The sequence below is a fragment of the Pelecanus crispus genome, chromosome 5, assembly GCF_030463565.1.
Source record: "Pelecanus crispus isolate bPelCri1 chromosome 5, bPelCri1.pri, whole genome shotgun sequence".
In the NCBI taxonomy this organism is placed as follows: Eukaryota; Metazoa; Chordata; class Aves; order Pelecaniformes; family Pelecanidae; genus Pelecanus; species Pelecanus crispus.
In genome coordinates this window covers 21,572,796-21,588,758 of record NC_134647.1, presented here as the reverse complement: position 1 = coordinate 21,588,758, position 15,963 = coordinate 21,572,796, and the positions used below count along the sequence as shown (strand labels likewise).

At 35.5% G+C, this 15,963-nt stretch overlaps 1 protein-coding gene across 10 annotated transcripts in view; it reads left to right on the top strand.

Moving 5' to 3' along the window:
* Positions 1-15,963, top strand: part of LOC104029146 (sodium channel protein type 2 subunit alpha) — a 60,726-nt gene that overhangs the window by 3,059 nt on the left and 41,704 nt on the right. For 2 of the 10 annotated variants that reach the window (XM_075710727.1, XM_075710729.1), the window contains exons 2-11: positions 844-962; positions 1,860-1,949; positions 3,457-3,585; positions 4,285-4,376; positions 5,229-5,501; positions 5,821-5,884; positions 6,751-6,892; positions 7,044-7,250; positions 10,219-10,518; positions 14,757-15,104. In XM_075710727.1, coding sequence (XP_075566842.1) covers positions 844-962; positions 1,860-1,949; positions 3,457-3,585; positions 4,285-4,376; positions 5,229-5,501; positions 5,821-5,884; positions 6,751-6,892; positions 7,044-7,250; positions 10,219-10,518; positions 14,757-15,104 — 1,764 coding nt within the window. Of the gene's footprint in view, positions 1-843; positions 963-1,859; positions 1,950-3,456; positions 3,586-4,096; positions 4,189-4,284; positions 4,377-5,228; positions 5,502-5,820; positions 5,885-6,750; positions 6,893-7,043; positions 7,251-10,218; positions 10,519-14,756; positions 15,135-15,963 lie in introns of all 10 variants that reach the window. The other 8 variants (XM_075710730.1, XM_075710734.1, XM_075710733.1 and 5 more) reach the window with 8 other exon arrangements.

Here is a 15,963-nt window from a genome sequence, read left to right as displayed (position 1 = left end):
TAGGCAATGACTGCCAACAGGAACAGAATGAAAGTGAACACGAACCATAGGTTTATCAGGTCAAATTTTAAATGATAACAACTACCTAAATTTGGTGCTCACATATAGGGAAAATAAGAGCATATTGTTAAAAATGAAAACAGCGTTTTTTTGAAGAAAAGATCTGTTGTTATAAGATGCCAAATTCTGGTGTACATTTGTCTCAGCCTGCTCAGAATGATGTCAGCTGGCAATTTATTAATCCTTTTTATTTTTTCACAGATACATTTTTACATGATACGTATAATTTATATTGGCAGTATTTAAAAATCTAAAATGAAATGAAAATTATTTTAAAATTATGGTTAATTGTTTAGTGACGGGTGTTTGTCCTTGTCACCATATACATGTGTATATAATTCTGTCAATTATTTGTTCCAAATACAAACTGGCGTTTAGAATTGCCCTTTTGCTGTTTTGGTTTTGTTAGTGTTTGCTCACACGGTAGAATGTATTTGATTAATTTGAAACTCTAATCAAAGACGGTTAGAAATAAAATTGAAAATATTTTGGTGATGAAATGCCGCATTTTGCTATTGATAAACTGACATTTGTACTGATGATTCCCACCAATTTTAATAATATCATAATTCAGCCCACATGCTGGGAAATTTAGCAAGTTGGAGAATTGGCTGTGGAAGGCTCAATCCACTGTATTCATAGAAGTCAGTTATTTTCCTACCACAGTAGGAAATAGTAGAATGGAACTTGAACCTCCCAGGCGGAGAATGGAATCCTTTAGAAGGAAGTAAAGACATTTATGTAGTCAACACCGTATTTTAATTTTGTATTTCTTTTTTGCAGACTTTCATAGTATTGAATAAGGGAAAGGCAATCTTCCGATTCAGTGCCACATCTGCCTTGTACATTTTAACTCCCTTTAATCCCATCAGAAAAATTGCTATCAAGATTTTGGTACATTCATATCCTTTTTTCTTAATGTTGATTTAAGGGTTGCCATTTAAAACTGTTTCATTACTGAAATAATACTTTTCATACAGATATACAAATTATGTCCATGTGGGTGTACTATGCTAACTAAACATCTACTGATCACACTTAAAAAGCAGCAATATCACATGTGAATTGCAGTATGATCTTCATTCCTACCACGAGCATCCTCTACTGAACCACCTAAAGCTGTCAGAGTTTAAATATCAGGCTTTATATACAAAAGGAGACCTGATCCCATACTAAGCCCTGCAGCTAAGACCAAATTAGTAACAAACCATTGCACTTGAACATATCTAAGGTCACACTTTTACCAAGACAAGTAGTACTATTCATGAACTAGACTCACTTAGCAAGGACAAAAGAGCACCAGTACAGAGCTGCTTTTTCAGGCATACTTTTTCAGCGTTGTGTTTTCAGCATTGGGGTAGGTGTCCTATAAAAGATCCAGGTCACAATAAAGGAGAATATTTTCAAATATATTTCAATCATGTCCAAAGAACAACTTGGGCGTAAACAACCAACCTCTGCCCAAAGATCTTTCAGAATGACCCCCCTGGCTTCAATGAGTAATTATGTTTGGGTACTCATTTCATATCTTTACAGCCTTAAGGATGTGTTTAAGTTTCATTTAAATCCTAAACCTGCCATAATTATAAAAGTAATGCATTGTTTCACAGTAAGTGCACCATAACATGCCAGATGGCATACCATTTAAAATAGATGAAATTATGTGCAAAGTTTTATTTTCAGATTATATTTAGAATGTCATGTCATTTGTACATATTTTTATACACTTAATATTTTTAATTATTTCAGTGTTATAAAACTGTTGTTTTTCTCAGTTATATCCCTTGACTATAATCTACATTATTCAGCATGCTTATCATGTGCACTATTTTGACCAACTGTGTATTTATGACCATGAGTAACCCTCCAGACTGGACAAAGAATGTAGAGTAAGTCAAACATTTTTACTTCTTCATTTTTACTACTTTGTTTTCGTGTGGCTCCAAACAAGAAGCATTTTTGGAAAGTTACATGTCAGAATGGGCTTTTCCAGAGTCATGAAGAATCAGATTTCATGAGATCATCAACATCCTTCTGGTTTCCTCCTGAATAATTTAAATGGTTTGAGTAATGCCTTGTTCTTTAAAATTATGTCCAAGTAATATCTGAACTTCTACTGTGAAGTACAAACATGAGCTCTTGTCCTTGGGTGTTCTGAGCTGTAAATTGGAAAAGGAGCTCCAGAAGTTCACATGTGCGTGTAAAATTGTTGCATGTCATTGGTGAGGCCAGCCATATATTGCTTGATCTTAGCACAGTGGGACGTTCATTGTGGCTCACTGATGTGAACTCACAAGTGCCAGCCACAGGAAGCACACACAACACTCAAACCACAAGAAGCTCAGACCACTGAGGAAAGGGCCTTACCTATGAAGGAGTAACAAAGAGCTCACAGAAGTAAGGAAATGACAGTATCTCTGTTTCTCTTTCTTGTTCATGGTTATACACGCATGTTTGTTCTCTAACAAAATATCGATACACGTTTTTCTTTGAAATAATACTACTTATGAAAAATGTAGTTCTAACCTCTTGTGGTTTCTTTCATTCCCTCATGTTCTCCAATAGCCATTTTTAATTTCTGTTTATTTATTTCACTGCATTAAGGAATCTTACTCTGAATGCTATATTTAGAAGCTGCACTAGTATTCACCCATTCCCAGGATGCTCAACAGTGACTATGGCTTGTTAGGATTGCTGAGAGTCTGAAAGGACACCAGTAGGGTCTGTACATAGATTTTACTTTATTCTGGAGGTCTGCACAGACCCATGTGGGTCTCAGGAAGTCCCTGCATTACACTGGTTATAACTGACTATTCTATGCTTTTAAATGAATGGTTGTTCCCACACCAGGTAAATTAGTAATCATGCTCCACATCTTCAAGAATAACAGTCTGGGCATGCTTTCTTATATTTAATGGTTATTTATGAAATAAACCTGTATTATAGGCATGAGTATAGTTATTATCCAGAATTGACTTTCACAAAACTCTCTGATTTTGAAATAAAAAAATTCTTCATTTTTTGTAACACTTAGACATCTACCTGATTTGTGAATGCAAGCAAAGAGGCAGCCCTGTAAGTGCTACAGAATGTACATATAAATATCAAAGTCTGAAATGTATCTATAAATACTGGAGTCTGAAATTATTTGCAAGCACAAAATCTGAGTTTAAATCAACCTTTTAGAAAATGAATAGTATATATGTGTCAGGTTCAAATTTCATCTACTGAACAATGATTATATTCTTAAGTGTTTGGGGCAAGTTAAATTAATGATTTCCTCCTTTCACCTCCAAATACTTTTTCGTTTCTTTTCTTCTAAGTCATCATCAGAATGGCACTGTCTATAAGCATAAGTATGCAAAATTCCATTATTCCTACTTTGATGCTTTTCAGGTACACCTTCACTGGAATTTATACATTTGAATCACTTATCAAAATTCTTGCAAGGGGCTTCTGCTTAGAAGGTTTTACTTTTCTGCGAGACCCGTGGAACTGGCTTGACTTCAGTGTCATTTTAATGGCGTAAGTGGTTTAAGAACTTTTTAAGCTTTTAGGGCATGAAATTAGTGGCAAATATGATTATAATAAATGTATCGATTTAAAAGTATTTAATTTCTGCAACCAATAAAGTTTAGACACTGTATCACACATTCTAGTACTCATAAATCAAAGTAAAATATGGCAGGAGCCAGAATGGAGTGTCAGCCGATAGTGTAATTACTGCTGAGGGACACTAATTTCATGTCCGACATTTTTCTGCTCACCAGAACGGAAGCCATCCCTTTGACTTCATGTCACCATCCTATTACAAGCTAATTAGTTTAACTGGCTGTTCAAATACAAATCAGTGAGTTTCACTTCAATGAAATTTAAGCAAAATTGATGAAAATAAATAATTACAAAAGGGAGGTGTGCTGAAGAGACAGGTAAATTCTGAAGTATGATTGCTAGTATTGCCACAGAGGTTTTGAAGACCCACATAATTAGTATAAGCTCTGCCTCAATTCTGAATAACTGTGATTTAATCCTACAGGTATGTAACAGAATTTGTAAACCTAGGCAATGTTTCAGCTCTTCGAACTTTCAGAGTATTGAGAGCTTTGAAAACTATTTCTGTAATCCCAGGTAAGAAGTAACTGGTGTAAGGTGTTAGGCCCCTCGTAACTCCGATTGTTATTTGTGTGCTGTCATTGTGTTTGTGTGTGAACTCCCCTATTACAGATATGTGACAGAGTTTGTGGACCTGGGCAATGTCTCAGCGTTGAGAACATTCAGAGTTCTCCGAGCTTTGAAAACAATATCAGTCATTCCAGGTGAGAGCGAGGTTAAACACCGAGGCTGACTTTCGTTCCATTGAAGTTGAATTCACTTCTTTTGAGCATAAGTCTTGCTGTTTGCTGCTCGTGCTGCCAAAAAAAAAAAAAAAAAAAAGGCATGGATCATAAGCCTGCATTATGGTTCTTTGCCTTTTCAGCATTAGCTTCTTTTATTTTGCAAAATCAGCCTTTGAGTTTAACAGATTCTTGCATGAAACATAAAATATGAGGCCTATGGGTTATTTTGCTTTGTTTTTCTGCATTTTATTATGACAAGTTGTCTCTTTCACATTAAAAAAGCTTTAGCGCTATGGCTTTCTTGATTTTGAATTTTTTTCCTTTATTTTATCACTTAAAATTATTAGTCTTAAAGACAACCAAGTGCCAACAAAAAAGCTACCAAAAAGGAGATAAATATTGCACAGGAAATTTTATCAAATGCAAATGATTTTTTTTCCTCAAAATTACTTGCAATTCTAACTCATACTATCTTCACACTGTTGTGAAGTCATATTTAATATTAACTGGGAACTGAATTATTTGAAGAATATTTAATGCCAAGAAAAATTAAGAAATCAAATCAAATCTATAACAGGAAAGCATGTTTGATAACATTTCCTGCTTGAGAATAACATTATATATTCAGTTTATTGGAATATATGTACATTGCATATTCATAAAAAAGAATCTTTTTCTTTCATTCATCTTCACAAGCTCTGAGGCTGTTCATGAAGCTTTACTTTTTGAGAAATAAAAAATAATTTCTTTTAAGTATCTGCATGACATCTTAATTATATGGGAAAGGCAAAGATACTCTTTGATAAATCTATGGATCTTTTCTCTTTGCAGGCCTAAAGACTATTGTAGGAGCCCTAATTCAGTCTGTGAAGAAGCTCTCGGACGTAATGATCCTGACTGTGTTTTGTCTGAGTGTATTTGCACTAATAGGGCTGCAGCTGTTCATGGGCAACTTGAGGAATAAATGCCTGCAGTGGCCTCCAGACAATTCTACTTTTGAAACAACTGTTATTTCCTACTTTAATAGCACAATGGATGAAAATGGTACATTTGTTAATATGACAGTGAGCATGTTTAACTGGAAGGATTACATTGAGGATGAAAGTAAGAATGACTGATATAACTATTTTTAATATATTTGTGGCTATAGTATGTAATTATTTGTGATCAAACACAGAATATTGAATGGTTTATATATCCACCTTATGTAGAACTGCAATCTTATGTAGAACTACAGTCACTGACTGACAGAGATTAAATCCATACAATAAACAAGTACAATAACCAGAAGGGTTCCTAAACAAACTACAAAGTGATCAGCAGCTAGCCACTTTGGTTTTATTACAATTTGGTTTTATTTTACTTTATAGTACTTTCAGGTTCATTTGATTTATTCACAATATTTCTAATGCTTTCTACACAGCTCATTTTTACATTTTGGAAGGACAAAGAGATGCCCTACTTTGTGGTAATAGCTCTGATGCAGGGTAAGACCCTTTCAAAAATCCTCTGTTATGTTCTGTAGAAAAAGCAATAACATGAAACCTATCTCTAACAGTTGCAACTCCATATTTAACAGTGTTACAGAACTTACAGAGTTGTGCTGCTAAACAATGATTTCTTACTGAAGTCAAAATATTTTACTCTCGCTAAACAAAATACTCATTAACAGCCTTTCTTCCTGCTTGACTGGAAAATGATGTTGGTGTTCATGATAAAATCTATTTTGGAGATGTACTGATTGAAGAAAATAGGATGAAACCAAAGGTCAGACCTGAGAAAGAGAATACATAAAATATTAAGAAAGCACACTAGTGACTTCATAGTTCAAGACTGAATCTTTTTTTCAAGCCTAACTCTTTTTCATTAGTGGCAAATTCTGCCATACACATGTGCCCAATTATGAGACTAGAACTGTTAGCTGAACTCCGATACCTAACAGGCAACAGAGAAGCAGCTTATTAGAAAAAAAAATCTCAGCATTATGTGGGAGATCTCTAACAGTACAATTGGATTTAGCTAATAATATTGTTTAATCTGTCTGTACCCTTAACAACATTTTAGCAATTATTTCTGCCAGGAAATTATTCATCTGGAATAAAGATTCTATTTGCAAAATGTGACTGAGGAGAATTTAAATATTTAGGTCATTTCAACCAATGAACGGATGGAAAGGGTATCTTGCATTTACTCTCTTAGTTCATTTCTTAGGACTTTTTTTTCTGAATTAATTTAATTGTAATACATGGATTTCCTGTGGAAAAATAATGCATATTCTTCCAAAAGATTATAAATACGTTCCAGAAGGAAATAAAAGTTATGACTAAGTACCTCCTGTTTGGTTTTCACATAGGCAGTGCCCAGAGGGATACATATGTGTGAAAGCTGGTAGAAACCCCAACTATGGTTACACAAGCTTTGACACCTTCAGTTGGGCTTTTTTGTCACTCTTTCGGCTAATGACTCAGGACTTCTGGGAAAACCTGTATCAGCTGGTAAGAAATTTTTATGACATAAAAATTAAACTGTAGGCAACATACAAAATTATATAAATAGGCTTATTTGTACATGGCTGAAAACATAATGCTGTTGCGGTAACAAAGATAAGTGGTGGAATAATATATAGATATGCTTTCTACTCCCTAGACACTACGTGCTGCTGGGAAAACATACATGATATTTTTTGTTCTGGTGATTTTTCTGGGCTCTTTCTATCTGATCAACTTGATCCTGGCTGTGGTCGCCATGGCCTATGAAGAACAGAATCAAGCAACCATGGAAGAAGCGGAGCAGAAAGAGGCAGAATTTCAACAGATGCTGGAACAACTGAAGAAGCAGCAAGAAGAAGCTCAGGTAATGATGTAAATTGTACTTTCTGAATGGCCTTATTCTTAAGGCAAGGATAATAATCTTTTGTGAATTAGAACACGTATAAGTTGTGCAATTAATTACAGAAAGAAAAAAGTCTTGTTTACCACACAAGTTATAAAAGTGGAAATAGCCAAGGAAAATCAGGAACTAACCAAACAGCAAAAATGCAAGCTAATGGTACAGAAAAGAATGCTACTAAGTTCACCAAAAGACTGTAAAAGTAAAATATTTGTGATAAGTGTGTCCTAGAAACCTGACTTTAAGTAGTTATAGTTCATGATGCTTTTATCTTACAGGTCTTATGAACAGCATGAAAAAAGTCTGGTGATGTTACTTCTGGTTTACGGTCTGAGTGAGAATTCCCAGGCTTGATGTACTTAATAGTTCTTCCCCAATATTCAGGAAACAGAGAGAAGGATTGTAATCAGTGTTCTTTTAGGTTTCTATACAGCACGGTATTTAAGCATATCCCTAATTCAAACACACTGAAGTCAATCAGAAGTTTATATATCCTTAGAACAGACTGGCGATATTTATAACAAGGTATTACTTCAGAATTCTTTTAAAGTAATCTTTGTTTTCTTTGAAAAGAGAAGAAAATTATTTAAAGTTTTATGAGAAAAAGACATTTTAATAGATCCTTTTGTGTGAGGTTTTCTTATCTGAAAGTAAAACATATGCAGGAATTCAGCTCCATGAGTCAGACATCTGTCTAATTTCTGGACTGGTTTTCTATTGCTTTTCATCTGGTATGTAGTAATTTTCAACAGGACAATGTTTATAAAATGCTAGAAAATTAGAATCTTCTATGAAACTATAGTTTTGGTAGTATTTTACAGCTACTTTCACTAAGTTAGAATGACTCTATAAAGTGCTAATAGAAAGTGAAACTCTCTATTTTTTTCTTGAAAAGAAAGCTCGCATGACCTGTGAAATCTAATCAGTATATCTCTATTTTAGTTATTAAACCTTATCACTTCCAAATCACTAAAGAAAAAGCAGAATCCTGGAAACTTCAAATTAAAAAACCAGTTAAATATCAGCAAAGAGTACTTTTAAAAAAAAAAAAATTCTGATATTTGCATCCATGAAAGGCACTAAATCGCATTATATCAAAAGATATCAGGAGGCTTATCTAGGTGTTTGTGTGTTTGAGAGTGGGGACAGAGGTGAAGCTGATCCAGAATTAGGAAGAAGAATAGAACCATATGAAACGGAGACTACAAGGAAAGTTGGATAAAGGCCCTGGAAAGTCGCTACTTTTTTAAATGAATGACCACTCAGTTTGTTACAAGAAAAGCAGTATTACAGCCAAGATCCCTCTTGTATGTGAAAATATTAGCAGAAAGTATGCATTACAAGGTGGATCACTGAGCTGCTGAATTGGTTGCTGAGATGGAAATGAGTGTGGGACCCACCTCTTCACTCCCTTGACACTGAACCTATTAATCCACAAACCTAAGCCATCACAGTGGTCTTTGGCTTGCTCCACTTGTTTGACCTTTGGTGTTAGTATTATGAAGTAGATGAGTGATGACTCGACATCTGCTGTCTTTGTTTCTGTTCGAACATTTGAAAGATGATATTCTGAAACCAGTGTGACAAAATTTTGAGTATCGCTTGTTTTAATTGATAAACACTTCAGAACCCTTTCAATACGCCATTTAGCAAGAAAAAGACTGTATCAAGTCAACCTATAGAATCATAGAATCATTAGGTTGGAAAAGACCTTTAAGATCATCCAGTCCAACCATTACTTATATACTTATAAGTATATAAGTCCAAATTATATAGCATGGGTTGTATATTGTGGCACAGAAAGCCATTAATTCATACTATGAGCTTTCAATCTATCCTTTCCTGCTGTAGAGAGATATCTCATAATTCCTGAAATACTTGGCATTGAATATAACTTGTTTTGCCAAATAATTACTAGTCATCTTTGTTATATAACCCTAGTCTCTTGCCATTTATCACACCACCCTTTTTTTGTAAGCTCACAGCAGCCTATCATCTTTCCAAACATATTTTCCACTGCAGAATTTCATAGCAATCTCCCAGACAGTGCTTTCTAGGAAGAGTACTGGACACACTCTCAATTACTCCTTTATTTGATGACTAAATGAACCAGTTTGCCTAATGAACCAAATCAGGTAGGCTGACCACTATAGTTGAAGATACTGGTCCTGAGTTTTGGGATGTCTCTTCGCTCCAGTAAGTCATCTCATCCCTTTCGATCAGGGAAGAGACCTAGGCATTTTCTTCTCTCTGGCCACAGTAGCAACAGGCAATACATGTACCTTTGTGTGTCTATAACAAAGACCTAGAGTGCTGTTAAAATGGGAAATGTGGGAGGGGAAACATGAAGAGGGAGGTAGGGCTTGAACACATGTCTAGAGGGTGTGGTTGTTGCCAGTGAAGGTAGAAGGAAAGTGAGGGGAGTGTCCTTGCTGTGAAGACAGTGAGGAAAGGCTGGATTCAACTATTTGCAGGCTGCTAATTAGATTATGATACATTAACTCATATGGTGGATGTAAGGGATTTGTTTTCTCTGTAAGGACTCAGAAAGGATCAGCTGAATTAGAGCATAATGTGGGGCTTTTCTCGAAAGAAAATGGGGAAGCAGGTCTGAAATAAGTGGAAAAGCACCATGTTTATACTTCTCCGACTACCTTAATTTTAGACCAGTGCCTTGTGCAGCAAGTCGTTAAGGAATAGTGGTGCTATTGTTCTGCTGAAGTTGATGCTAGTGATGCTGAAGTAGATCATGCTACTAAACAATGAGCTACACAACTCAATAGTTTATCTTCAGTTCAGTTTGTGTATATTTGCATACTCAAAAGTGTACAACCAGCAGTATTACCACAGTGATAATAAAAACAGTTGATAAAAGCCTATAAAATTGTTCATTTTTGGCCTACTAAGAATACCTTGCTTTGTAACCTGACAGGCAACAGCAGCAGTAGCAGCAGCATCAGTTGCATCAAGAGATTTCAGTGGTGTAGGGGGATTAGGAGAACTCTTGGAAAGTTCTTCAGAAGCATCAAAGTTGAGCTCAAAGAGTGCTAAAGAAAGAAGAAACAGAAGGAAGAAAAGAAGACAGAAAGAAATGTCTGAAGCAGAGGACAAAGGAGATATCGATAAGTTCCCCAAGTCTGAGTCAGAAGACAGTATCAGAAGGAAAAGTTTCCGCTTCTCCACAGAAGGAAGTCAACTGACATATGAAAAAAGGTTCACATCTCCTCACCAGGTAGAGCACTCTTATTTATTAAATCATGTATGTCTACTCTAATTTGGTTTTGACTGACATTACAGCAGTTTTATGTTTTGGAAGTTATGTAAATGTGAGTGAAGTTAAAAAACAGCGGTAATACTACTAACAGTGTTACAGTTTGATATGGTTTGACCCATTCTATTAGCAAAGGGATAAAAAGAACATACCAAGGATAATTGTAAACTTAATTAAAACATTTCTGAAATGTATTTCTGAAGATGTATCTGGTAGATTGGAGAAAGAATCAAAGACTCTTTGATAGTACTCACATATTTGCATTAATCAACCATAGGTTCTCTGTTCTGCATCCATTTCAAAACTATACAAATATGTGGGGTTTTTTTAGCAGTCCACATCATCAAACTACCCTGCATAGGAAATACCACACTACCATTAGTTTCTATTAGTTTTCTTAATTAGCTGCTTTAAATGGTAGATAATGAGAAGAGTAGTCTAGTACTCCACAATAAAGACAAACTATATAGGGATCGTTTGGGCTTATATTTATAAGAATTTAGTCATACTGTTCTTTTTCATTAGAAATTCATTATACAAGATGAAGAATCATTGCAATCATAAAAAAAAAGTAGTTTAGGAAGGACCTCTGGAAATCATTTAGTCCAAACTTCAAAGGTCTACTCCCTTAAATCAAAGGATTTCTTCCATCGCTTAAGGATACCTTTGCTTATTTAAAGTCTACACACAGTTACAGTATTTGTAGAAAAATCACTCAAAATGCATCTCTTCAAAATGATCATGTCTGGTCTCAGCCAATAGATGACATTTACCTACCAATACTAGCCGTGTTTAACTACCAATGTTTATCCTATTTAATGTTCGTATCAAGTGTGTTAGTTTACAGACTCAGAGATTCAGTGGCAGAAATACTTCTCACTGAAATATATACACTGAGGGGAGAAAAGCTTAATTTGAGACAAAGCCTCAGTAATTAGTCAAGTATAAGGGACAATGCCTGGTCTGAAAAAGATATATTTGCATTTCTAAGGAAGTGAAGTAACGTTTATTATAATTAAGAAGAATGACCAGGTTGTTCTCTGGATAAGAAATAAATATAATGTAAGAAAAACAAATTACTAAATCTATCTCAAGTCTTTTGAGTAATATTGTAAAAGTGTATTTCCAATCTAATAACATGTACTGTTAGTTTTGGGCCAAAGCTGCTTCAAAAAATCTTTGATTAATTGGAATAGGCTTTGAGTCAGGCTGATACAAAGGAGCTACAGCCAAAGACCTCATCTTAGAGTGCACAGTCCTGCCTCACTTAGAGAGAGAGAGAGATGTGTCCATACCTCATAGATGAAGATGGTGAGTGACTTGACTATGCTAAAGATGAGTCACTGACAAAGTCGGAACAGAAAGGAATTTCTGACTGCTAGTCCTGTGCTTTAACTACTTGATAATAGGCCTCTCCATTGTCTAGTCTAAATTCCCTGATGCTCTTTTATATACTTCTGGTGAAGAGACTGATTATGGAATGTATTATGTTTATGTTAAATACATTTTTTGATGCACAGAAAAAATAATACAGAAGCATGTATACTAAGGGGAGGAGAATTTGAGACAAAGAGATTCCATAGATAATAAACTTTCTGTAGCCTTATTAACACACAGTAACATTGTTGCATGTATTTGTTCATACTCTGAAGCTCTCAGGAAGCTTTCATCCTGTCAGTTGTCATGAAGAACTGTGAAACTTCCACAGAAACTTAAGAGGCTTAGGAAAGCAAGGCATTTCAAATGACTTTTGGTAACATTAAATGTGAATTCATGATGCAGAATAAATAATTAAAATTCATTAAAATCAAGTGAAAACAAATATTGCATATGCCTTAGATTTGAAAGAAAAGAAGGAAATGGTGCAATAGACAGAAAATGGCTCATCTTGAGATGTCATGAATTACACAGCAGGAAGAAAATAAGTGACCATCTAAAATAAATTTTTTAAAAATTATTTTAAAATTTTAAACTACAAAGAGACTTGTATCAAGCAAATAATCTAATTGAGGATAATTTATTAATTAAAGACTGTCTTGGTAATTGTTTTTGCAGTTGTAAAAATGCTTTGGGGCAAAGGTTGCCTGCATATAACTGAAATATAAAACTGAGCTGCCACAAGAGTGGAAGGATTATGGGCAGTCGAACTCGTAAAGGAAGAGCTGGTTTGTTTTGTTAGCCATGCTGTTAACTCCCTGGTGAAACAGGGTGGCAGAGCATGAAACAATGCAGTAGAATGGTAAGGAGAGAGAATCTGCCCAGTCGACCCCTGTAGAGGTTTTCTCCTTTGACACAATATTCCATGTGCAAACAAATGATGCAGCCTGCAAGGAAAGCCAAGCTTTCCTTTCAGACCTTACTTTCCAGGAGCATGTAGACACATACATTTCTGCCTCTACGTGTGTTAGAATTGCAGCCATTTTGGCTTATATCTTTTGTCTCAATCTAGCAGGGACTTGCAGAGCAGGCATTACTCCTCCCAAATCCTTGAGGGGCCTGATCCATTTAGCTGTGCTCAGAGCATACGACAACACATACTGGAAAGATTGGACTATATAAACAAAACATAGCAGCCATGGAAACATTCTCTAAAAGAACAAGGGTAGCAGTGGTATGTGTGTGTGTGATTTTTTGAAGGACTGTAGGTTGGCCGAATACATTTACAAAGAAATGTACAAAGGATGCAGTAATTAGTTTACCACTTTGTCAGAATTCAGTGTCATGCTCTGTAGCAGCCAGAGCTTTTTTTTTAGATAAAATTATCTTTCAGCATACACAAAACAGCACTTTTTCTCCAGCCAAGTTTACATAAATGGGTTAGCAAAACCATTTGGCTGATATTCGTCAAGTAACTCAGCCTGAGGCTGACAGCCAGCATAGAAAATTTCAGCCCAAATTATTAAAATTTGGTATAGTTGTAAGAGCAGAAAAAATGCATCTCATAATGGTAAACACCTGCCAGCCTTTATAACAGGCAGTACTACCAGTTCAGCACACACATTATGTGTGTGTTTCTATAAATCTGAGTATGTGTATTCAGAGATACATATGGATTGATATATGTATATATTCAGTGTTAGGTTTTCACAGTATTAATATAGGCTTATATATTATAGTGCAGTTTTCACTTTCCCTTTAATTATCCTGGGATAAAAACCACTGCTATTACTTATGAGCACTTTCCACCTGCAAAACTAGTGAAAAATTGAGAATCATCTCAAACCAAGTTTTTGATGTACCAAGATGCTATTTGTACAAATGCAGAATTGAAGAAAGCTTAATGCAAGGTTCCTTTTTTCCACAATTAGCACTCATTTTATTTATTCATGAATGCTGTTAATAAAATATGTAGCAAGGGAGAAGAACGTTCCATTAACCAGCTTCTACTGTAATTAAAAGATGAATTACCAACAACCACTGATTTATTTTTCTCATTTGTAAGAGGATATCTTTAGGTAACTGTGTCCCTGGCGAATGCTTGTTTTGAGCTGCCTGATGGCCAAGTGGTACCTTCTGTTAGGTGTTCAGCCTGCTATAGCTCCCGGATCGCTGTGCCCAAGAGTGCTACTAGTCACATTCACACTATACCTCCAGACCTTCCCCAAGCTAGTTTTAGAGTACTGTGTATTTTGTTCCCACACCATCAAGCCTATGGTGAAGAGGGCAGACAAGTTCTTTACATCAACTTAGACTGAATTTAATACCAAACTTTAAGACCACTTCTGCCGCTAGCAAATAGAATAGAAAACAATGATCGGTGAATCTTATCAGTCGTTATCCCTAGGGATCCAGGGGATGAAGAAGGGAAGAAAAGTAAAAGATTTTGAGCTCTGTCCTCCAGTAGAAGAAGGAATAAAAGACAAATACCTGCAAAACCTTGATAGTGATGTTGAGAACTGTCTCCGGCACAGTCATGAGTCTATATGAATTCAACCTGCCACCTTTCCTCAAAACTGTCCAACGTTACTTATGTCTTCTGCACAACTTTTCCTCAGTCCTGCTACATTACCTTAAAAAGAGTTTTCCCCCTCTACTTCAGGTCCCCTAATGAGCACAGTCCCCTAATGGACACACTGATACTATTGAAGAAAAAAGTGGCTATCCTTCCTCCAGCACTGTAACTATTCTTTGAAAAGCCAAGAACTTAGAACTTCAGTTCTAATGCTGTTTTGTTTTCATTTGTTTTAAATCTTTTACAGTCTTTGCTGAGCATTCGTGGTTCCCTGTTCTCACCAAGGCGCAACAGCAAAACAAGCATTTTCAGCTTCAGAGGTCGTGCAAAGGATATAGGATCTGAAAATGACTTTGCTGATGATGAGCACAGCACTCTTGAAGACAATGAAAGCAGAAGAGATTCTCTCTTTGTTCCAAATCGACATGGAGAACGGCGCAACAGTAATATCAGTCAGGCGAGTGTGTCGTCTAGAATGGTACCAGCCCTTCCAGTAAATGGGAAGATGCACAGCACTGTGGATTGCAATGGGGTAGTTTCCTTGGTTGGAGGACCTTCAACTCTAACTTCACCTACTGGTCAGCTTATACCAGAGGTAATTATAAGTAAACCAGTAATTATTACAGTTTGGTTCAGGCATGGAATTTTTTCTTACTGCTCACCTCTGCATGCCTTATCATTTCTTAGAGCTGTGAGAAATAACTTGCAATAGTTTCTAAATAACAGAACATAAGGGGGAAAAAGCCCTCAGCCTCCTATGTCTGAGACTCAGTAAAGTATTATATTCTCCTTGCCTCCAGCAAGAGATCTGCACATAGAAAGAAAAAAACACAAATTTAATTTGACAAATTGTATATAGTTTCACCTCATCAACAAAGGTAGACATTTGATATATAACTAAGGCTATAACTTGGAAATAAGTATAGGAAAACACCTGCAAAATTAAGCAAAATGCAGTTACTAGTCTGTCGTGGTTTAGCCACGATAGTTAATAGAAATACCCCTTACTGAATTTATCTTGAAGAAATTCTTCTTACAACTTTCATGAGAAAAATACATAAAATTCCTATGTACCTTGGCAATTACATTACATTTCAGTCTCAGTTTCAGACTTGTGTAAGCTAAGATGTTCTTTCAAACTTTCATAAAAGCAAGCTTTTTCATACATGGTATTTTGATATGGATTCAGTATGGTATTTTGGCAGCTATGATAGCACTGTATTTAACCTTAAAAATATTTTCATTATAAGTAAGTATTGAGATTTCATTACTACTATTAACACATTTCTTTTTATTTTTGTTTCTCTCCTATCTTGATATAGACCTTCATACCAGAAATTCAATCAGATCACCTCAGAGGTTATGCGATATAGTTCTACTTCAGAAATACATTCACTTTGAAAAAGATATAGCCATTTAACTCAAGAGTCTTCTCTAAAGAAATAGTACTAGTG